Consider the following 21922-nt stretch of genomic DNA (forward strand, 5'->3'; position numbering starts at 1 on the left):
CTCAAGGCGTTGCGGAGGGCACATACATACGATGCTAATCTCCGATTTTGGCGCCGTCGCGTGCATCGCGACTTTGCTGGCGCCCATCTCCCATATTTTGCTATGGATGCGCCTGGATCTGGACTCGGGCTCCCATCAGCTTCTCGTCTTGGCAAATCTCGCGGTCCTGTTGCCACCAATCGCACTGTACATCAGAGGTGCTGCATTCTTTGACGCGGTTTTAGTCACCCTGACAGCAGACATCTGCTACGCCGTTCCATTACTCGCCTCGATCTTCCTCTACCGAGCCTTCTTCCACCCTCTCCGCCGCTACCCGGGACCCTTCTGGGCTCGAATCTCCGTCTTCTGGAAGGTCAAGCACTTCCAAGCTTCAAACTTCCAAGCCTACCGTGTCATCGACGAGCTCCACGCCAAATATGGCGACGTCGTCCGCCTCGGCCCGCGCCAACTGAGCATCAACGACCCAAGCGCCTACCAAGCTGTTTACGGCGCGTCCTCAGAATGTCACAGAGTCCATATGTTAGAGTATATCCGGAAGAACCTTCAGAGCTTAGCAGATCCAGCTGAGCACCATGCCCGACGCAAAGTCTGGGATCACGGGCTGAACGCAAAGGCGTGTCAGAGCTACTTACCACGTATCAACGACATCACGAACCGATTGTGTGCACGGTTCGCAGGTTTCAATGGACGAGCAATCACTGTGAATGACTGGTGTCATTTCTATACGTTCGATATCATGGGTGATCTTGGCTTTGGACGTTCCTATGGCCAGATCGAATCTGGAAGTGCTCATCCCGCAATCTTGAAGGTGCAGAACTTTCTGAAGGCGGGTGTGATTGCGCTGCAGATGTTGTGGGCTGTGAATTTTCTGCAGTTGATTCCGGGTTTGGATGATCCGATGAGGGATTTGAAGGAGTGGGCGGAGCAATTGCTCAAGGAACGGGATGAGCGGACGACTGAGAAGGAGAGGGAGGAGAATAGGGATTTGATGAGCTATATTGAGGAGAGTAGGCGGGTTGTTGATTCGAGGTGGCCGATGAGTGATAAGGATATTGCGGAGGATGCGGTTACGTTGCAGGTTGCGGGGAGTGATACGAGTTATTCGGTGTTAGTGAATCTGTGTCATTATCTGGCGAATTATCCGGAGTTGCAGGGAAGGATACGGAAGGAGGTGTTGGGGACCTTTGAGGATGGCGATGAAACAACGGGGCCGACTTGGTCGAGGTTGGCGAGCACGCAGCAGTGTCCGTATCTGGATGCGGCGATCAATGAGGTGTTGAGGCGGCACGCGCCAGTGCCAATGGGGACAATGCGGGAAACCCCAGATCATCCTGTGGAAATTGCTGGTCATGTTGTGCCGGCGAAGACGATTGTCAGTTGTCCAATTTGGACAATGCAGTATGACGAGCGGTGCTTCAGGGAAGCCGACAAGTTCATTCCGGAGAGGTGGTTGGACAAGTCACATCCGGAGAGTCGTACAGATCTGATGTTGGACAAGCGGGGATTCGTGCCGTTCAGTGTTGGTGGTATGAACTGTGCCGGAAAGTACTTTGCGTACATGGAGATCAAGGTCTTTGCTGCGAAGGTGCTGAGGAGGTTCGAGATTGTGTTTCCAGCGACCCAGCTGTTCGAGGAGAAAAATGGTGTCCAAGCTAAGCTTGCAAGAGACCAGAAGCTTGTGGAGGGCACGAAGGACTACCTAACGCAGTGGGCGAGTGATGTCGAAGTGTGCTTTGTGCCACTAGAGAGGCGGTAGTGTCTAGAGATCCCGGAAAGCAGATGCAGTTGATGGTGACCCTGGATGTAGATCCTAGACAATCTCATCTCCTTATGGCGACTCAGTACGATACGCTCGTACAAAGAGAACAGAAAAGGAGGTTTTTTCGTTTCGTCACTGAGGAAATCTGTGGCAGGTATGCCGACACTGCTAGCGGCAGGCGAGCCGAGCGGGAGGGGCACTGATTTGCTGGTGACAACCAAATCCTTGGAGCACCAAGAGGAAAGCGTAACCTTTGATCAACCTGCCCCACTATGACCGCAGCTGCCCTCAGTGAAAGTTGCTGAGGGCATCAACAAATTCATTGCTTCTGGTGCTGTTATCTTATGTGCTTCTTTTCAAAAGTTCTTCACTTTACTTTGCTTGCAGTACCTCGAACGATATTTCCCTAACGACCTACCGATTTCTGAGATCCTTCTACAGGTAAGTCCTGCAACGAAGAGCATGTAAACAAAGCCCGACACAACTACCACTTCCTATTTCTTCCGACACCTCTCACTCATACATTTCCGCGACGACCTTCCATCTTCTCCCTCGTTCTTGCTGCTCCATCAAGTCTCCAGCACAAATACTAACACACCTGCAGCCATGCCCATCGTCAAAGTCCACGCCCGCTCGATCTACGACTCTCGAGGCAACCCGACTGTCGAAGTCGATGTTGTCACTGAGACAGGTCTTCACCGAGCAATTGTCCCATCTGGTGCTTCCACCGGTCAGCATGAGGCCCATGAACTAAGAGACGGTGACAAGTCAAAATGGGGCGGCAAGGGTGTACTCAAGGCCGTTGAGAATGTCAACAACGTTATTGGACCCAAGCTCATCGACTCCAAGATCGACTGTGCTGACCAGTCAGCTGTTGACAAGTTCTTGATCGACCTTGATGGCACTGACAACAAGACCAACTTGGGTGCCAACGCCATTTTGGGTGTCTCCCTAGCTGTGGCTAAGGCTGGCGCCGCTCAGAAGGGTGTACCACTTTATGTTCATGTTTCAGATCTTGCAGGAACCAAGAAGCCATACGTCCTTCCAGTGCCATTCATGAACGTCCTGAACGGTGGCTCGCACGCTGGCGGCCGTCTCGCTTTCCAAGAATTCATGATCGTCCCTGAGTAAGTAAGCATGCATGAAAACATATCATGCGCTGACCGCATTTCAGTCAAGCCCCTACTTTCACCGAAGCCCTGCGATGGGGTGCTGAGGTATACCAGAAGCTGAAAGGTCTTGCCAAGAAGAAGTACGGCCAGTCCGCAGGCAATGTTGGTGACGAGGGTGGCGTGGCACCTGACATTCAGACCGCCGATGAGGCACTCGACCTAATCACTGAGGCTATTGAAGCAGCAGGATACACAGGCAAAATGAACATCGCAATGGACGTAGCCTCCAGCGAGTTCTACAAGGAGGAAGAGAAGAAGTACGACCTCGACTTCAAGAACCCCGACAGCGACAAGTCCAAGTGGGTAACGTACGAGCAACTGGCCGACCAGTACAAGAAGCTCTCCGAGAAGTACCCAATTGTATCTATCGAGGATCCGTTCGCCGAGGACGACTGGGAGGCTTGGAGCTACTTCTTCAAGACCAGCGACTTCCAGCTTGTTGCTGACGACCTGACTGTCACAAACCCGAAGCGAATCAAGAAGGCCATTGAGCTCAAGGCTGCCAATGCTCTGCTGCTCAAGGTCAACCAGATCGGTACTCTTACCGAATCAATCCAGGCCGCCAAGGACTCCTATGCCGCTGGCTGGGGTGTCATGGTTTCGCACAGATCTGGCGAGACTGAGGACGTTACCATTGCCGACATTGTGGTCGGTCTTCGTGCTGGCGAGATCAAGACCGGTGCTCCTGTAAGTTCCAGCCAGCATTGTTACCCTTCAACTCTTTACTGACCTTTCTTGCAGGCCCGATCTGAGCGACTTGCTAAGCTGAACCAAATCCTCCGAATCGAGGAAGAGCTTGGCTCCCAAGCTATCTTTGCTGGATCCAACTTCCGAAAGTCCGTCACCTTGTAAAGCGCGCGATGGGAATTATATTGGTCACCGGAACAGAGACCCCTTTTGCAGCGCAACCACAGCGATAGCCCGACAGTCTTGTCACCTTTTGTTCCGAATTGTGATTGATGCAAGATGATGTTACCAATAGCAAGCGAGCGTCCTCATAGCAAAAGTGAATATCAATACGATGAACACTTGGATTCACACACAAGAACATTGATGATGGTAGCTTGCTAGTAGTGTAGAAAGTAAGGGGTGAAATTGGTTATGGTTTCGGCCAGTAACTTTGAGAGCACATGTTCACAGTAGACGCGTGATGATTGGCTAGCAATTGGGCTGCAAGTCATGCCTGAAATTAGCCCACTGACGCCATGTTGCAGGCATTTATTTGTGCGATTCCGCTCATCCCTCCCAAACATTTCTCGTCGCCTTCACTTCCCATACACCATAACACGACACACAACTTCTTCTGCTCTCTCCAGATCCTCGACGGCCTTGAATGCGATCAACTCCTTCGACACAAAACAACGGGTACCCTTGATCAGCCACACAAAATTACCAGTAGCCATGGCGCCACCTAAGAAGTGGGGTGAGTCAACATTCCACGATGCGACAATGCTGCCAATGGCGGCAAGGTCGCTTCTCCCTGGTCACAGAACGAACATGCTAACGAGACTACAGACGACGAAGAAGAAGAAACGTCCTCAGAGGAGACATCTTCCGGCGAGGAGTCCGTTGAGGTCCAGACTATTCCTATTCGAAAGAAGTTTGACGACGAGAATGATTCTGACGATGTAAGTCATCTCGAGAATGACAGGCCGGGGCAGAGACTGACTTGAGCAGGTCGCCGACAACTGGGAAGAAGCGGAGGACTCCGAAGACGAACGAAAGAAGGTCGCAGCGGCCGCAGCAGCAAAAGCCAAAGCCGACGAAGAAGCGGCAAAGAACAAGAAGTCAAAAGCACAGAGAGTAGAAGAGCACCGAGAAGCAAATCGGAGGAAGAAGATGGCAGCAATGGATGATGAAGAAGACGAATCAGAAGACGAAGCAGATAAACGAGAACGTTTGCGCGCGACAGAGCAGGAAGCCGACCTTAAGCACGCTGAGGATCTCCTTGCATCAGGTCTAGGTCCGAAGTCGCGAGGCGCAAAAGCAGTGGTTATTGAGAACAAGGACAAGCCAGGCGAGACGATCGACTTGTCTAGCATTGCACTGTTTAAGCCTGCGACAAAGACGCAATTCGAGGGTCTGTCAGAGGTCTTGGTTCCGTTACTACGGGGTTCGAGTTCGAAGCCACACTTTAGCATATGGGCGCAGAATTTCTGCAAGCAGATTTGCCAGGATATGCCCAGCGCAGATATCAAGAAGGTAGCTAGTGCACTTACCGCATTGAGCAATGAGAAGATGAAGGAGGAGAAGGCACAGGAGAAGGGTGGCAAGAAGACCAAGGCGCAGAAGACGAAGAGCACACTGGGAGGCGCGAGTCGTGATATGGCTGGGGGCCGTGCTGATACGACGGCTTATGATAACGACGGACTGGATGAGGATGATTTTATGTGAGCAATTGATGCGCGGCAGGGCAGTGACCGCGTTTGTCGTTAGGCGTACGATGGATATGAGATGAGGGATATGAGCATTCTTGAGGGCCTGCCTAGACTTGATTTGACTAGATTTTGTGGCAGGTCCAACCTTGCGTTCTTGCATGTTTATGATAAAGACTAGCATTTTCTGCGTTTTGCAGAGACATCGTTTTCAGATAAAACAAATTTGTCTTACAATTTCTCTACCTCCAACGTCGATGTTGCTTGCAGCCACACATTGGTGCGACCATCATGCCTTAATGTTTAATGTCAGGATGTAGCTTTCTTCGGAAGTTCTTCTGCTTCGTGCTTCAGTAGACCATCGTTTGATAAGAAAGGACACCATTGACCACAATGTCGTTCAACAAGCAAAAGCACATCAGGTACTGGCGAATGTGTGCGAACATTTTGCCAGACGCCTACCAATCAAGTGACGCCAGTCGCATGTTCTTGGGCTTTTTCATTGTGGCAGCTCTCGACTTGCTCGACGTCCTTAACAATCCGGATCTGGAGAAGCCCATCATATCAGCCGAAGAACGCCAGAACTGGATTGACTGGATATACAGCTGTCAAGTCTCAGACCGCGAAGGCTTTCGAGGCTTTACAGGCACAAATCTTACTGACAGGAGGAACAAGGACAACAAGCAATGGGACCCGAGCAATCTGCCCAACACCTTCTTCGCATTGATCGCTTTGCTTGTGCTTGGAGATGATCTTGCACGAGTACAAAGGCAGAAGTGCCTCAGCTGGCTACCACGTCTACAAAGACCAGATGGCAGCTTCGGTGAGATACTTGGTCCGAATGATGAGATCGAGGGTGGTCGGGATCTGAGGTACTGCTGTTGCGCTGCCGGAATTGCTTACATCCTACATGATCCAGCAGGAAAGCCTTATCGACCGGTCTTCAACGAAGAGCGGTTGATCGATTACATATTGAGCTGCCAGGACTACAATGGTGGCTACGGGGAGAGTCCCTTGCGCGAACCACATTCAGGTCTCAACTATTGCGCTATCGGTACGCTTGAGCTGCTGTCAAGGCTGCCTGGTCCAGCAAGCCAACGGGCAAAAGACGCTTTGGGCTGTCAAGACGGATGTATTAGATGGCTACTCGAGCGGCAAACGACAGTTCTCTATGAGGAGGATCCAGACGCCGATGACGGCGAAGAGGAGGAGGAAGTTGCTGCTGCGGCTCCCAGCTTCGCAAATTCACCCATGTACTACTCCGAGCCTACCACGACTGCTGGCTTTAATGGTAGGGACAACAAAATTGCCGATACTTGTTACTGCTTCTGGAACACTGGCGCACTAGCCATGCTCCGCTCCTTACATCTAGCCGATCTGCCAGCTGTTCGTCGCTACCTACTCGAGAAGGTACAGCACATGATAGGTGGCTTTGCGAAGGGTCCTGACAGTCCACCAGGTGAGTCGGCTCCTCTACCAGCAATCGTACTTTGAGATCCTCCAAATCCCCGCTGACGCAAATGACAGATGTGATGCATTCGTATCTCGGTCTCGCTGCGCTATCGTTGTTTGGTGAAGCTGGTGTCAAGAGCTTGGACCCAGCGCTGTGTATCAGTAAGAACGCGGCCGCAAATCTCCAACGCGTCGCGTGGCGTCAGAAAGCACCAAACTTTTGATCGGCATCTGCACGATCTGAAACATTACTCAAGATAGGTTGTTTCAGAGACGCTATGCATGCGCATCGCAATTACGATTCTCTACCTCCGTACATCGAGAGTAGAGTCATCCAGAAGCGAAGCCGACATGAGTTCCACAACTTTTCCACGGAGGCGGACATGTCAAGCCGGATCGTTCTTCACCGACCTTACTAAGCGCACGAGATTGTCGGCAATCTTTTTAGCTAAGCTAGGCGTGCCCGGTCTATGCTATTAGCCAGATTGGTGGCCTGGACAACGTCAGAACCCCCCGAAACTCAAGCCTAAGACGGAGCACACAGCTCAAAACTTTGAGCTCCCACCACGAACAGCACCGCCGTTGTCAATTAAGCACAGTCAACGCATTCATTTCATCTTTACAATTGCAGAATGCTTTTACCTAGATTGAGGCTCATTTACCTTGCCACTACAGTGTTAAATATTGAGAGAAGCGCGATCTGCAACGCCCGACAGATCACGACTTCCGCGTCTCTAACTCACCAGAACGCTGGGCACACAAATAACTGCCAGATCAGAAACGTTCTGCAACAGAACTCGCAACACTACTGTACCGATGTCAAGCCATCGCAAACCAGAAACATGGCTTCCACTTCAGCACCAGATCCAGCAATCCAGGAAATCCTCGACTTCTGGTTCGGTATGAATCCTCAAGACTGGTTCATGGGTGGACCAAACCAGGACAAGATCATCACAGAACGCTTCAGCCACCTTGTGGAAAAGGCTCGACTAACTGATGAACTTGATAAGGCCTGGACCAGCACACCTGCAGGCTCACTAGCATTAGTATTACTCCTCGACCAATTCACACGCAACATATATCGTGTCGGCAACCATCCCGAGCCAGGCCTGTCATTTTCTGGTGATGCAAAAGCTCTCCGTGTTGCATCGCAAGCTATCGCGAAAGGGTATGATAGACAGATGCAGAAGGACAATGCGTCGAAAATGCTCATGGGCCTCCCCTTCCGATATTTCTTCTACATTCCGTTCATGCATGCTGAGGATTTGGCTGCTCAAGTAGCCTGTGGTGCGTTGTACGAAGTGATGAAGCAGGAGCTTGAGGTGTCGAAAGCGAAGCGAGAAGCTGAAGGAAGGGCAGAAACTGAGGAGGAGAAGCAGGTAGGGGAGGCCATTAATGCTGGCGTTGATTTTGCGAAGAAGCATCTGGACTGTATTCTTGCGGTTGGGAGGTTTCCGAAGAGGAATGAGCCGTTGGGACGGGAGCATAAGGAGGTTGATAAGGAGTGGTTGGAAAAGTATCCAGACGGCTTCTAGTTCTGTTGCTCTGCATTAACACTTCTGCTTTCGCGCTTATCTAACGTCCTCATCTTGACCCTGTCATGTATTCTTCTTCACTTTTACAGTAGCAGTAGCTGCGCTCTTGTAAACCAGCAGTTCTGAAGGCACACCCATGCAGATCAGTTTGAGCGTCAGCCAAGCGGGGCTAGGCGTCCTAAAATTATCGACCATTACCCTATCAAGCTCTCTTGCATGCACCTCAGCAACTTGACTTTCGGAACGTTGCAGCTGATACACGAGAACTGCCTGTTCGGTCAAGCGAATGGCTGACAGTCTTCAGCTGAATATCATGTTTACTGTAGACTTTGTGTCTTGCAGGATATGTGCAGCATGTCTACACACAGATAATGGCTGACACCAGGTGTCTTCGTTGCTGACTTTATCCTCATAGACCTTGACGCTCAGCACTGCACCAAGCAAGATGGGCAAGAAGACAGTGTTCACCAACATTACTCCGCTACCTCCTCAGGTTAGCAGAGAGGTCGCCATAGCCATGCTTCAGAACCACGACGAGATGATCGAGCTCAACCCCCTGGTAATCGAGCACCATCCCATCAAGACCCCTCGCGATGCGCCGAAAGACGAATTCCTAGACTGTACCTGGCAAGAATTGACAGACAGAATACCTCTCGCAGGAGGAATCGCTAAACGTAAAGTCAGCTATAAGGCTTGTTTTCATGATCTGCCAAACGGCCTGCAGACACACATCTACGCGCCCATGAACCTGGATATTCGAGAGAAGTGGACAGTCTGCGGTACACTCCCTGGAGAGCCAGATGAGCCCAGGGAGCTGGGCCTGAACTTACCAAGGAGAGGACTGTATCTACGCGAAGATGGAGAAATGAAGTGCAATGTGCTGATGGCTGGCTTCGTAAGGAAGAATCTGGACAATGCGCATAAAGTGCTGGTTGAGAGGATGCTAGCAAAGGCAGAACGTGTGCAGGCACATCTTAACGCCAGTGCTCCCCCGACCTCAGGGAGCAGCACACCATCAAGTCCACCTGCGTTTCAGCCTGGATCGCATATGTCATCCTCTTCTATTATGCAGCACATGGCCAACACCTCACTGCAGCAATCCACTACGAATAGACCGATAGCGTCTAGGACTTCTAGCGATTCGGCAGCCGCACAGTCCGCCCGGTCTCCACTGCGACAGGACTACTATCAGGAATTAGCAGGCACGATGCCACAAGACGACCGTAAGCCACTTCCAAGGCAGCCAACGGAGGACGAAGACGATCCAGAACTAGCGACGATCCACCCAGCACTACGGGAGCAGTATCGACAGAGTCGTGATCAAGGCCTTGAACGGAGTGACACGGTACTGCCCGCTTATCATACGCTCAACCACCCGAAAGGACAATTCTACCACGAAGACATGGCGAAGCGACCGGCTGGCAAGCATTTCGCAGCGGAATTGGAAGGATCAACACCCCTCGAATCAGCGGGTCCATCAAGTGCAGCGCCCCGATTGCAGCATCAAAACACACACGAAATCAGCGAGCTGGGAGACTCGACATACGAGCTTTCCGGAGAAGGGCAGTCGGCCAGCTACAGCCGTGTACGGAGTCAAACCCAGCCATTGGTAGAAGCAGATAGCAGTACCTTCATCGGCGTTGCATCCTCGTCTAGCGGCAACGGAACGATTGATAGGTACAGCGTGGTCAGCGGTATCAGTGAAATGCCGACGCCAAAGGCTGCACAATTCGGCTTTGGGAATGGTGCAGACAGCAGGTTCAGTGTTGTGTCGGCGTTGACGGCCGGTGAATTGACGCCGAAGTTACAGCAGATGAGCTTTGCGGAGCAGCAGCGGCAGCGGCAGGTGCCAGGTCAAATATATGCACAGCAGCCGCCCCCGCAGAGTTATCGTCAGCAGCCCGGCCATCAGCAGGGCAATTTCTTATGAGCAGTGTTTCAACATTGTGCATCTGGCGAGGGGTTGTGCTTTGCAAGAGCGTTGATTTCATGTTTAGATACCTTTTTGTCAGTGTCAAATTACTAGACGATGGCCCTTTGCGGTGGTTGAGCCTTCCAGTCATCTTTCTACTCATTATTGGGTGTTTGGCAAGAGCATTGCAGTTATGCTTTCTGATAACCCACATGCACGCTTCCCACTGCTTATTTTGCTGTCAAATCCATGTAGTAGCGCTGTATGCTCTTGCCTGTCGCTGACCTCCTTGTGGTTGACTCTTGTCTACTCCTCGGTGGTGAACCACGTGCCGAGAAGTGCCATTGTAGGCCTCGTGCGCCTCGTGTTCTCCTCTCCTTTTCATCCTCGGCTAGCGTGATGGCGAAAGGTGCTTCTTTTAGCTCCCGGGTGAACGTTGCAGGGATCGTCGTCTAGCGGGTACCGCCATTGACGGCTCCCTAAAGTTAGGCTGGACCCTATTTTCATGCGCGACCAAATATTGCACGATCCCAATTGCGTCTGCAGACTGCATATTCGACATCACCTCTGCATATACAGCTTACAACTGACATTGCACATATCTACGCATTTACTGTATATTACCGACTAATATAGACCTTTCTTTCGAATTGCATCACGTCGCATATGAGTTCAGCTTCCGCACGAATGTCGAATCCTCATACACAGCAATTCCCAGCGCATCTTTGTCATACCACCACGACGGTCGCATACGACATAAGTGAGCTCAGAGGACCGAGTTCGAGGTCAAGGAGGAGGTATGCAATCTGTCAAGACCAAAGCAGAGCTTCAACAGCATAAAACAAAGGTGGGATATCACCACTGTTCGCTGGCGTCAAACACTAATGGGTTACTCTACAGCTTGCGAATTCGTATTCAGAACTACTTGAGTAAGCCCATGCGCTCCGCTACGACCGACATATACTGACCCAATCCTAGGGAGTTCTCCTCACCTCACCTCAAGCACGTTGGCAACTACACCCTCGGTCGCATAATCGGCACTGGCTCCTTCGGCCGAGTCTACCTTGCGCGGCACAGCCTCCTACCTAATACAAAAGTTGTCCTCAAAGCCAGCAGTCGAGACGATCCGAACCTAGCCCGCGAGATCCACCATCATCGACAGTTCATCCACCCTCATATCGCACGGCTGTACGAGGTCATCGTAACGGAGAAGACTGTATGGCTGGTGCTTGAGTTCTGTCAGGGCGATGAGCTGTACAATTACCTCGTGACCCATGGCCCGGGTGGGCTGCCTGTGGAGAAGGTCCAGCGCATATTCGCGCAACTGGTTGGGGCAGTGTCGTACATACACAGCAAGAGTTGCGTGCATAGAGATCTGAAATTGGAGAATGTTCTTCTCGACAAGAATGGAGATGTCAAGCTCGTTGACTTTGGGTTTACCAGGGAGTATGAGGGCAAGGCATCATATCTGCAGACTTTCTGCGGTACGATATGCTATTCTGCGCCGGAGATGCTGAAAGGGGAGAAATATGCCGGCGAAAAAGTCGATGTCTGGAGTTTGGGGATCGTGCTGTATGCGCTGTTGAAGGGGGAGCTACCATTCGACGAGGACGATGATATGGCTACGAAACACAAGATATTGAAGGAGGATCCGAATTATCCTGATACCTTCCCCGAGCAGGCCAAAACACTGATATCGAAGATGCTGAGTAAAAGACCACTTCACAGACCGACCCTGGCCGAGGTGCTGAATGATCCGTTTCTGGTCGAGCATGCTCCAGCCCAACAAGCAATACTGAAGCTGAGTCAGCCGCCGCCATTCACCACCGCACTAGAGAAGACTTCGCTCGAGAGGATGAAGTCTGCCGGAGTGGATATCGACAAGGTGATTGAGAACGTACTGAGCCAAAGGTGTGATGCGCTGGCTGGCTGGTGGAGTTTACTTATCGAAAAGGAGTTAAGAAAAGAGGCAAGAAGAGAGAAGAAGAGGAAAGAGAAAGAGGCTGAGCTGAAGATACTGCGACGCCTTAGTGGGGCTAGTAGCAGGCTTGAGCGCATTGCGCCAACGCTAGAGAATGTGGCCGAGGAAGGAGCGGGCACACCACATGCGAATGGAACTGGTCCAGATGCTGCCGGCGGGACAAGAGCTAGAAGCACAAGTCGCGGAAGGACAAATCGGAGGTCTACACCACAGATCATGGTATCTGATTTACCACGACTACCTGAGGGGAGTGCCATGGAAAGTCCCGGTGATATGACGCCTCCGCCGCCGATCCCATCAAAAGACCCAAGGAGATCGAGGAGCGCTTCAAGACCACCTTTACCACCAAAAGAACGGCAGAGGAGAAGAAGCAGTCATCTCAGTCTTGTTGCGACAAATCCGGATCTGCTAGGGGTTGGTGGTCCACCGAATGGTGTGAAGAAGCACAGATTTGGGCGGACTAGCACACAGAATCAGAACAAGAAGTTCCTTGGTCAGCTCGCGGCATTGAAGCATTGGTTCGTCGAAAGTACGAAGCGGGCAGCTAGTCCGCGGGAGTCAAAGAAATCGAGCAACAATTCACCGGCCACGTCACAGCCGACGTCGAGTAACGGTGAGAAGCAATACCACGGAATCCTGCTAAATGGTCACGGACATTCTAGGGAGGTGTCTGGCGCTACCGCACAGACACGGAGCTCATACGGTGCGATGTTAACCCCAATCATGTCGAATCATTCTGGAACCTCGAATGGACGGCCGGTACCTCCATCACGACTTGACATGCAACGCACGCGGCAAAGACAATCTCTCAGTCCATCACCCATCACACCACGGAGCAGTTTCAGGCGGTCGAATCATGGTCTACGTGGACGGAAGAGTACGTCCAGTTCTGTCAGCAGTGTGCGGAGTATACCACAGCGGTATACCTCGACCCATTCGAAGGCATCGAGTGTAAGTAGTGGTGGAGACAGTCACGACGCCTCTACCATCCACTCTCCTGGCTCGAGGTCGGTCGGTCGGTCACCGCACGCCAGTTTGAAGATTCTACCCGCTACGCCCTCGACAGGCGCTTTCCCAGCTGGTGCGAGATCCAGATCCGGCAGTGATGAGAACTCCGATCCAATGGGCAGCAGCGTCCTCTTCGCAAAGCGGAAGAAATCGCCGTTCAAGGGTCCCATGCTGAATTTCACCGCGTGCAACGCGAACGGCATAACGAATACTGGCCTCGGTAGTCCTGCCATCTTCGCGAGGCCGAGAGAAGCTAGTGGCTCGCATATGAACCTGGGCCTGCTTGATGCCCAACCACGCCGTGGACCACGGGCTCAGCAGAGGAAGAGCTTGATCATCACGGAGGAGGAAGAGGAGCCTGAAGATGAGGTCGAGGAAGTAGAGGAGTTTCCTGCTGTTAGGCTCGGACGGGGCGAGAGTGTACATTCTATTGTATTTATTGATGACCCGAGGTTAAATGGTGAGGAGGTGGAGGAGGATCCACCGCCGGTTGTGGCGCAGGGGCAGCCGCGGCCGAGTATTGAGGAGAGGTTGAAGGAGTATGAGGCTAGGCATGCCGTGGGACATGCGACTGGGGAAGTGGCTGTTCACCATGCGGTTACGGAGGAACGGACGAGCGATGTGGATGCGGAGCCAAACCTCGAGCTAGAGAACAAGGAGAAGGGGCAATGACTAGCCGACGGTCAGGAAGCGGGCTCGGTTGTTGTGTCGCGGCCGCAGTCGAAGCAAGGCGATCAGGGAGTGAGTGCGGAAGTTGCACGCGTTGACGACCAAAGTCAATCCAATCACGAAGCTACCAACATGCCTAGCGATCATCTCTCTCCTCCGTCGAACTCGAACGGATACGACCGACCAAAAACAACAGGTGCAGCCACTGGCACAGGCATCAACACGGAAAGAGCACGTTCCCGAAGCAGGACAAGAGCGATGCTGAGATCTGCTTCAGGCTCTATCAAATCCAGAGCTGAAAAGCTAGGATGTTTCTAACACGGATGTTTCAACATACTGTACACTGAGATGGGTCGATGATGGACCTACTACGACAATGTACAAAGACCACAATACCCTCGAGATGCGGCGATGCAGCGGTGTACGAAAGAGCTGGGAGAAGATGTACAAAATGGATGAATGTACAGCATGAGTATATAGGCCCAGGACTGGTTGACTGACTGGCTGGCTGGCTTTCAGTATTGGTGTATTGATGGATGGGATTCACGAGCGACGATTTTGTTCTTCCATGTATGGATGCTTCCTGCACCCGCCAGCATGAGCTGTGCTGCGCTGTAATCTGGAAATTTAATCTAATCCACTTCGATGGTTATCGTGGTTCACAATGTATTGCGGGCTAAGGTCAGGAACAACTCCTATTCTACCTTTGTCTTTTGGACATATCATGTCGACCGCATGTGACCCTGTTCTGCTATTTTCAAGGCTGATGCGCAGCGGACTTGGAGCGTATAAGTTGGTGGAGATGCGATGCTCACGTGACTGAAATAGAACGTGCTCGTTTATTGGAGTTCGATGCAATGCTATATCTTGCACATCAGAGCATTGATTACATCTTCGACGACAATTGAGGTTTGTTTTTGATGAAGACTGCGGTCTAGGGTACTTTATGGGATGTGCTGTGCTTTTGACGTGAATATGAAACGGATGCGAGGAGGCTAGGTGGTTAGAGGGTCGTGATGAGAGGGGATAAGATGAGCGTCGGCAGGTACGTGTCAAGTGGGCTACGTCCTTTCCGCGAGATATGTTGAGACATTTGTTCCGCATTAGGGGTAAGTACATCGGGCTGGCAATAAGATGCGGGATGGTGCGGTGGGAAGCTGACTCGAATTTGAATGGGGTTGGTTTGGTGCAACATATTGATATGAGATGCAGTGGGTTGAGATGTGGAATGGGATGCAGAGAGGAGAGGAGTTTGAATGCATGCATGCGAATTTGAGGTGCGGGATGGAGAGGCTGACTTGATAGCTTGATTACATGGCTTGGCTTAGCTTGCAGTGCCAGTCGATACGACCTCTCAGCCTCGATGGGGACGGAATGGTCCAATCAAGCAGCGTTGTCCTTATTTCCTCCTATCCTGCTGTCCATAACTCCAACTCATACGCCTGGTCCCACTACTCGTTCAGCTACCCCTAGCGAGGCTCAAAGCCTAGAGGCAGATCGATCGGCCTTGTCGGCGCAGGTGCAGCCTTTCGAGATGGAAACCTTGTTGATGTCTGGCCGGTTGAAGATAGCGGGTTGTTCGTCTGGGCCTTCTGAGAAGAAGCGGTCCATGACATCTTTTCCACGCAAATCGTTGTGTGGGAAGTTGATGAGGTTGAGGATGGATGCGTGGTAGGGGCATTTTGTGGATGCCTTGGAGGACTGAGACGAGGACTGGGTACCATTAGTGGAGGTGTCGATTGAGACTGGATGCGTATACCTCGCTCGCAATATTCTTTGAGGTTGAAGACATGTTGTGTGGGCTGGTGGTAGGTGGTTGAGATGAATTGGGAGTAGGGCAGCAAAAGGATCGGAGCAGTTGCTCGAGGAGATTGAAGGCTGCTCAATACTCAAGGATGGGCAGAGGAGAGCGGATTCCTTAGGGGAGGAAGCGTCGAGTTATATACACTTTTGAGAAGATAAGAGCGCGTGCTGGTAGAGGATGACAATGAAGGTACCAGGGACTGGACCTCTCTGATTCCTAGCTTAATTCGCTCGGTTTCGAGGTGTGACACCAAAGCGCGGACTTGCGACGCCTCGAGGAGGAGTGGCAGGTTAACGTCCTGGTGGCTCTATACGCATGGTTGGCTAAGGCTTGTTCTGCTGGTCTCCAGCACGGTCAGTAGTAAATCACCGTTGCTGGAATGTGATCTCCATGACGCTCCTTTCAGCCCGTGATAGGAGAGAATCCTCCAGGTGTCCCCACAGCTGTAGAGGTTTGCCAGCACGCTTTGCCAGAAGATAGGGCCCTGGGAACGCGAATCTGTTCGGAACCATGTCTCTGTAGTCATGCCTCATTCCGGATTCTGAAATGCGTCGTGGCTCAGAAGTATGATCTCAGTCAAGCCCTAGCTGATCTTGACCCCGCTGCAGCCACGCAGTGTCTGCGCGGTTGGCTGCTACATCTTTTAGTGCACAAGATCTCGGCAGCAGAGGTAGTGGAAGACAAGCGCGATACAGCAGCCTGCAAGAAGAACCAGAAATGGGTGCCACAGGCGTGCAGCGGCAGGGGTGTCGGAAACTGGAAGGTGAGGTACTCCACCGGGGACGGTGACCGCTTCCCCAGTATGGAACATCGCAAGGCTGTCTGATTGGCTGTTACATCTTTTAGTGCTGGTCGTCGCAGAACGCAGACTTGGCGGCTTTCCCAGACACCTTTCTGTATTCCGAGTCCATCAAAGCTATCATTTTGCCTTGTGCACAGCAGGCAACATGCTGCGGATCATAATCCCTGATCAGAAGCCACCGCATTTGCGACGCGTTCTTGAACGACTATTGATTCGTCACAAAATGCTATCAATATATCTCCCCCATTCTCACGTCCTCCACTTTCCTACTCGCATCTACTTTATTCTGGCGACCTATCGCGCTGTCTTTGTCTGGAGCGACTTACATGTTGAGTGCTGACTTATATAGAGTCGAAACATCTCGATGAAACCTCACGAGTCCTCTGCTCATGTGCAGCAGCCAGGTGATGCTGCTCTAGCAGCACGCTTGAAGGAGATAAGGGTCTTTGACAAGAGATGGGACCTCCTCAAGGAAGTCCTCGAGCCGCTATTTAGGAAAGAGACCGTCGGCAATATCTCGAACGCGATGGAAAGGAGACTTTCATTCCGTGCCAGGTCAGCCGTAGGCTTGTTCTGCCGACTTGAGCAATACTGACACTGTGGTAGCGAGGACCAGTACAAGTACAGGTTCAGAGTATGGGGATGGACAGGAAAGAAGAACAGTGCTCAGGTTCCAAAGCATATCAAGCAGGAGATCATGTCCAGGGCTCAGAAAAGAGCAGCACGAGGCAAGGTTACGGCCGCAGAATTCAAAGGCCAAATTATCCATCCTCAACGCCTGCGGTCTGAAATTGATGCATTATCCAACAACAACAACACTCTGACTATCTCGCAAATATTCCGAAGCCCAGTTGGGCCTGTCCAGCATTTCGGCTCTTACGTGCCGTTCAATGACAGCCTGTAATGACATTGATGGTTTTTGTCAACCATAGCTAACACGATGCTAGCCTACTCATATGGAATATGCCTTTTGGTGCCCGACCCTCAATCACGACCCCGCCGTGGATGCATCCATCACCATTTGTGCCTGGTGAAACGCCGGATGGTCTCATCATAACCACTCCTGCGAATACTGCGCCAACACCTTCAGATACGGAGATAGTGAGCACATATAAGCCTTCCCTCATGCCAGCTGTCCAGCTCCAAAGGACCAGATTGGTGGCGCAGGGCAAGTTCGGTGATCTACTGAGGACAATGAACCTGATCGAACAAAAGTTAGGTGCACCTCTGAGCCTGTACTCGCGCTGATCATAGGTAGGACGCTCTCGATCTGGTTGTACCAATACTGGTTCTATTCTTTCGTCACTGCTCAAGAGTGGGGCAGAGGTCCGCTACATTGGACCGCAGACCTGCTCAACTTTGCAGACTATGGAGCAGTCCGACCAGCTTCACTGACTAACACCCCTTATCACGACGCACCTTCAAGCACACCTAGGGTACGGCACACAATCCCTGGACCACCGAGTACGTGCTACTGGTCCATCCACGTGGACGAAGATGATATTGTTGAGGAACCATGGGCAGCGGAGTCCGAACACGATGTTTCTGGCAACCATTGGCCCCGGGCGCGAGTGGACGACTCTGTGGAAGAAAGACTGCTTGGAGGGCTTCGAAACAACTCCTTCAGCGACGTCGCCGAAGATCAATTACCTGTCTCAATATCCAAAGTTGTCAAGGCAGCACAGCGGCCACCTTCCGATTTGTTGCTTGAATCCCTGGCCTTCGCGATCATGGGCCGTAACGTTGCACTTGTCATATCATGTCTTAAGAAGGCTAAGACCCTGGTGGTTGACATCGGAGCCATCAAGCCACTACATATCGCGACCAGCTATCTTGATGGTGGCAGCTCTTGTTGCATGATCATCGATGAGCTCTGCGCGTTTCTTAGGTTTCAAGGACGTTACAAAAGCTGTATCACGAACGAACACGGCCATACGATCCTAGACAATCTATTCCTCTCTGTGCTCAGGAGTCACTCCGATGCTCCGCTGTCGATTGTCGATGGGTCTCTCGGGGAACGTGCCAGATATGCTGGGACGGAAGTCGACATCTGTGGCCGCTGGTCAGCTGATTCTCATTGTTACCGGACTTTAATCGCATCTGGGGAGCGGAACATCCCGTCCACATGGAAGCACAAGTTCTGTCATACTTCGATTCAAGCTGTCTGGCATACCCTTGCAATACTGCTTGACACACTGCCAATCCTGCCAACCGAGCAGAGCGGCTTGTTCAAGCACACCTGTCCAAACCCATCTTGTGGCCTACGAATGCAGCTTGGACCGCTGCACGCTCTAGTGGTTGTTGCAATGTTTCTAGCCACTTATGGCTGTTCAGGTGAAGATCTACTGGGCACAATCGCTTGCTACCTCTGCATGATCCGGGCATATGTCGATCCGCTTCAAGTCGCGTGTCTTTCAGTACCCCAAATCCTAGGCTTGCAGACAGCTGACATCTGCATCCATGCAGACATGACGCCGTCTGATTTCGCGATGCAGCTCCGAGAGGCAATGTCTTCGTTCCCATTCACGAATGCCGTGACTGTTGGCTGGGACTGCTTGATCAAAATTATGCGTATGGCGGAGAGCGCAAAACGAGCACAGACTGATGCACCGACAAGCTCAGACTCTGAAAGCATTGACAGCAACTCGGACTCGGCCAATGCCGAAGCAGCCAGGCTGGTCAACGCCGAAGAGGCTGCTATGGATCGCGACCAAGGTGAGTCGCATAACGACTTTCGGGAGCAGTACCCGCTATGCGGGATTGGGTTTGATGGTATTTGCGACGAATGTGGATATCGCGAAGCTAACGGCCTGCCTTGGTATTTCAGTCAGAGTAACGGCCTTGGGCATGCGTGGGCTGTGATTCAAGCAGAACTCTCCAACTACAGACCACTCACTGAAGGTGACAGCTGGTCGTCGCCATACTTCTCGCTTGAGGGCCTGCTTGAGTCTCTATCCAACAATGGATCGATGAATCTAGCCTACATCAAGAATCGAATGTTGAAGCCTTACTGCAGCTGCGGACAATATCTGGTTTCGTATGTCCTGCCCACAAGACAAGAGATGTTCAAGGAGTACTGCGCAAACATGGATGGTAGTCATGAAGCATGGAAGAAGACGTCGTTCCTTGGAAAGCCGGCACTGGACGACAACACTTCTTATGCACAGGCATATGGCGTTCGAAGCTGATGGTGTGGAGAGCCGAGGTTTCGTACGCATATGGCGTCCGGTTAGGAATTGGGAATGTCCACTCGTGTATCAGAACCAATCGTTAGACACTTGATACTTCTTGTGAGCGCACCCTGCCCTTCTACCGACAGCAGCTTTGCTAGCATCAGCTCTGTTCGTGTTGCTCTCAAGGATCGCTACCAGCCACCGACCCTTTGGCCCATTAAATTCCTAGTAACCTTCTGGAGGTAGGAGGGCGCTTCGTCACCTGGCATATGCTTGAGTTAACGGTCGTCTCGAGAGGTCGGGAAGGCTGTTTGACAGGACCGCGGTGTCGATGCTTTGCGAGATGTCCATTGCCCTTGCTGCTGGATTCAACCTGTTCTGTGAAATCCTGTTGGCGGTGTAGTCTCTGCATTGATCTGCTTGCAGCTTTATACGCGGCTTTCATTGGACGGGACCTCCGGGACTGACATTCAGAGATTGCAGAAAATCTGCCCAGGCCAACAAGAGTTATGGTGCCACAATCCTGCTTATCTTTCGTCACTAATGCCAAATATCTACAACCCAAGTAGATGAGTACCCTGTTCGGCAGGCAAGTCCCAAGTTGGCAAAATCATTGATTCTCAGACCCCTCCCTCTCCAGCCTCCTTTGCTTCTACCTGCCTCCTTGCCTCCTCCTCATCCTCCCGACTCCAGCTCCACAACACAGCCCCTCCACATCCCCTCTCACCCAACGGATTCCGACCCAACCCCTCCATACCCTCCGGCGTACTACCACTCCACCCCACCAACTCATTGAATCCAACTTTCTGATAGAACCCCTCCTTCCCGTTCGCCGCCATCACCACACTCGGCAGCCCCGTCACACCACTTGCCGTATCGCATTTCGCCCTCGCTAAGCCCCACTGAGCGAGTTGCTTGCCGTACCCCTTCCCTTGATAGGATGGGTGAATGCCGAGGACCTCGAGGGACCAGTGGTTCTCGCGCCAAGGTTTCGAAGGGAAGACAAGAAGATGCATACTGAATGGCATGGAGCGGGCGACGAAGTTTGTGTATACAAGTGGATCGGGGTCTGTCTCGGTGGGACGGGCGGAGGCGCGGCAGGGGCGGAGAGCATAGGCTATTCTGTTGCGCCAATGGATGAATTTCTGGATGAGGCGTCCTGGAGTGTCGTGTTAGCAGAATACCAGGAATTCAATGATGCATCTTACGTGGATCCCACCATCCCCGCAGATTCCAGACGTGTTCCCAGCCCAGACCGACCCGCTGCCACTCGATCATTCCGGTAATGACCTCTTTCTGGCCATTCCTTGTTGTGGTTATGGCGCGTGTCTCATCGTTGGTTGGGTCTGAGGATGGTGTTTCATACGAGACCATCAATATCTTTGAGTAATCCCACCAGGCCCGACGCAGTGAACGGCGGAAGGCTGTGACGAGGTCTTCTGGGTACTGGTCTTGATGTGGGAACATTACTTGAAAGAGCCTGTCTGGTCCGAAGCTGGCGCCAAGGACCTGGGCCATGATGGGGATATCTGAGTGGCGGGCGGGGCGGATAGGCATTGTGATTTGGTGCAGCGGGCGTGGTTGACGATGATTGGTTGGTATGAGCCGGAGTACAGAATGTGTATTGGGTGTGAGGCTTAGCCAAGTAACAGAGGTCTGGGCACACGACAACGTGGTCAGCACGGGTTGAGTCTCGTACACGGCGAGTGAGTAGACTTCTCGTCGTGCCTGACACTGCCGACCAGAGATATGACAGCAGAAAGTGTGCGAATAACACCGAAGCGTAAGAGTGAAATCGTGATCTTCCTCCCCAGGATTTGGTGCCGGGACAGCTTAATGCAACATGGAAGCAGGCTATCTCTCAGATTGCTGTCCTTCTGTGAGCATGTGTTCCTTGCATCAGACCACTATTTTAATAGTCAGGTGGTTGCGCTTCAGGTAAGTTCCGCCAGTGATGCTCGTAATTCGGCACAAACCAGCCGTTGCAGAGGTTGCATCAAGTAACGACGCGGGCCACGAAATATCGTCGAACAAGAACTACGGGTTGGCTGTGATAGATTTAGAACGGTTGTGAGTGGCCGATTGAAGTTCGTTACGATATTGGGTGGATCTGCACGGCCTGCATGGTACCCAATGACTCGCGATTTAGCATAAAGTCTCACATACACTCACCCACATCACTAGTGCAGTGATGCTGGGGTTTGACCGAGGTTGCTAAAGTGTGAATTTGAAAGAGAAGGATGTTGTGCCGTCTACGGTGTCTCGCTTCGTGCCGTTTCG

General features: G+C 51.9%; 10 protein-coding genes across 10 annotated transcripts; 8 read left to right on the forward strand and 2 right to left on the reverse strand.

The window, feature by feature from the left end:
- Positions 1-31: 31 nt before the first annotated feature.
- On the forward strand, positions 32-1756 carry PMZ80_004156 (uncharacterized protein; the record flags this gene model as incomplete). The annotated part of the gene is made up of 1 exon (XM_064872582.1): positions 32-1756. The coding sequence occupies one exon, from the start codon at positions 32-34 to the stop codon at positions 1754-1756; it is 1725 nt and encodes a 574-aa protein (XP_064731240.1).
- A 609-nt stretch (positions 1757-2365) lies between these two features.
- ENO1 (phosphopyruvate hydratase) lies at positions 2366-3783 on the forward strand (the record flags this gene model as incomplete). The annotated part of the gene is made up of 3 exons (XM_064872583.1): positions 2366-2886; positions 2934-3618; positions 3673-3783. 3 exons carry the CDS (start codon positions 2366-2368, stop codon positions 3781-3783), a joined length of 1317 nt encoding a protein of 438 aa, XP_064731241.1.
- Positions 3784-4332: 549 nt separating this feature from the next.
- Positions 4333-5325, forward strand: HCR1 (Translation initiation factor 3 subunit J component; the record flags this gene model as incomplete). The annotated part of the gene is made up of 3 exons (XM_064872584.1): positions 4333-4354; positions 4447-4559; positions 4609-5325. 3 exons carry the CDS (start codon positions 4333-4335, stop codon positions 5323-5325), a joined length of 852 nt encoding a protein of 283 aa, XP_064731242.1.
- A 374-nt stretch (positions 5326-5699) lies between these two features.
- CDC43 (geranylgeranyl transferase type-1 subunit beta) lies at positions 5700-6800 on the forward strand (the record flags this gene model as incomplete). The annotated part of the gene is made up of 1 exon (XM_064872585.1): positions 5700-6800. The coding sequence occupies one exon, from the start codon at positions 5700-5702 to the stop codon at positions 6798-6800; it is 1101 nt and encodes a 366-aa protein (XP_064731243.1).
- An 800-nt stretch (positions 6801-7600) lies between these two features.
- Positions 7601-8293, forward strand: PMZ80_004160 (uncharacterized protein; the record flags this gene model as incomplete). The annotated part of the gene is made up of 1 exon (XM_064872586.1): positions 7601-8293. The coding sequence occupies one exon, from the start codon at positions 7601-7603 to the stop codon at positions 8291-8293; it is 693 nt and encodes a 230-aa protein (XP_064731244.1).
- Positions 8294-8738: 445 nt separating this feature from the next.
- Positions 8739-10223, forward strand: PMZ80_004161 (uncharacterized protein; the record flags this gene model as incomplete). The annotated part of the gene is made up of 1 exon (XM_064872587.1): positions 8739-10223. One exon carries the CDS (start codon positions 8739-8741, stop codon positions 10221-10223), a length of 1485 nt encoding a protein of 494 aa, XP_064731245.1.
- A 781-nt stretch (positions 10224-11004) lies between these two features.
- PMZ80_004162 (uncharacterized protein) lies at positions 11005-13866 on the forward strand (the record flags this gene model as incomplete). Its single annotated transcript, XM_064872588.1, has 3 exons — positions 11005-11052; positions 11106-11134; positions 11184-13866. The coding sequence occupies 3 exons, from the start codon at positions 11005-11007 to the stop codon at positions 13864-13866; spliced, it is 2760 nt and encodes a 919-aa protein (XP_064731246.1).
- A 1476-nt stretch (positions 13867-15342) lies between these two features.
- On the reverse strand, positions 15343-15655 carry PMZ80_004163 (uncharacterized protein; the record flags this gene model as incomplete). The annotated part of the gene is made up of 2 exons (XM_064872589.1): positions 15343-15576; positions 15623-15655. 2 exons carry the CDS (start codon positions 15653-15655, stop codon positions 15343-15345), a joined length of 267 nt encoding a protein of 88 aa, XP_064731247.1.
- Positions 15656-16833: 1178 nt separating this feature from the next.
- On the forward strand, positions 16834-19657 carry PMZ80_004164 (uncharacterized protein; the record flags this gene model as incomplete). Its single annotated transcript, XM_064872590.1, has 4 exons — positions 16834-17024; positions 17076-17369; positions 17417-17683; positions 17728-19657. The coding sequence occupies 4 exons, from the start codon at positions 16834-16836 to the stop codon at positions 19655-19657; spliced, it is 2682 nt and encodes an 893-aa protein (XP_064731248.1).
- Positions 19658-20262: 605 nt separating this feature from the next.
- On the reverse strand, positions 20263-21199 carry PMZ80_004165 (uncharacterized protein; the record flags this gene model as incomplete). The annotated part of the gene is made up of 2 exons (XM_064872591.1): positions 20263-20801; positions 20851-21199. 2 exons carry the CDS (start codon positions 21197-21199, stop codon positions 20263-20265), a joined length of 888 nt encoding a protein of 295 aa, XP_064731249.1.
- Positions 21200-21922: the final 723 nt, after the last annotated feature.

This window comes from Knufia obscura (genome assembly GCF_036327395.1).
Source record: "Knufia obscura strain CCFEE 5817 isolate CBS 148926 chromosome Unknown scaffold_4, whole genome shotgun sequence".
Taxonomy (NCBI): Eukaryota; Fungi; Ascomycota; class Eurotiomycetes; order Chaetothyriales; family Trichomeriaceae; genus Knufia; species Knufia obscura.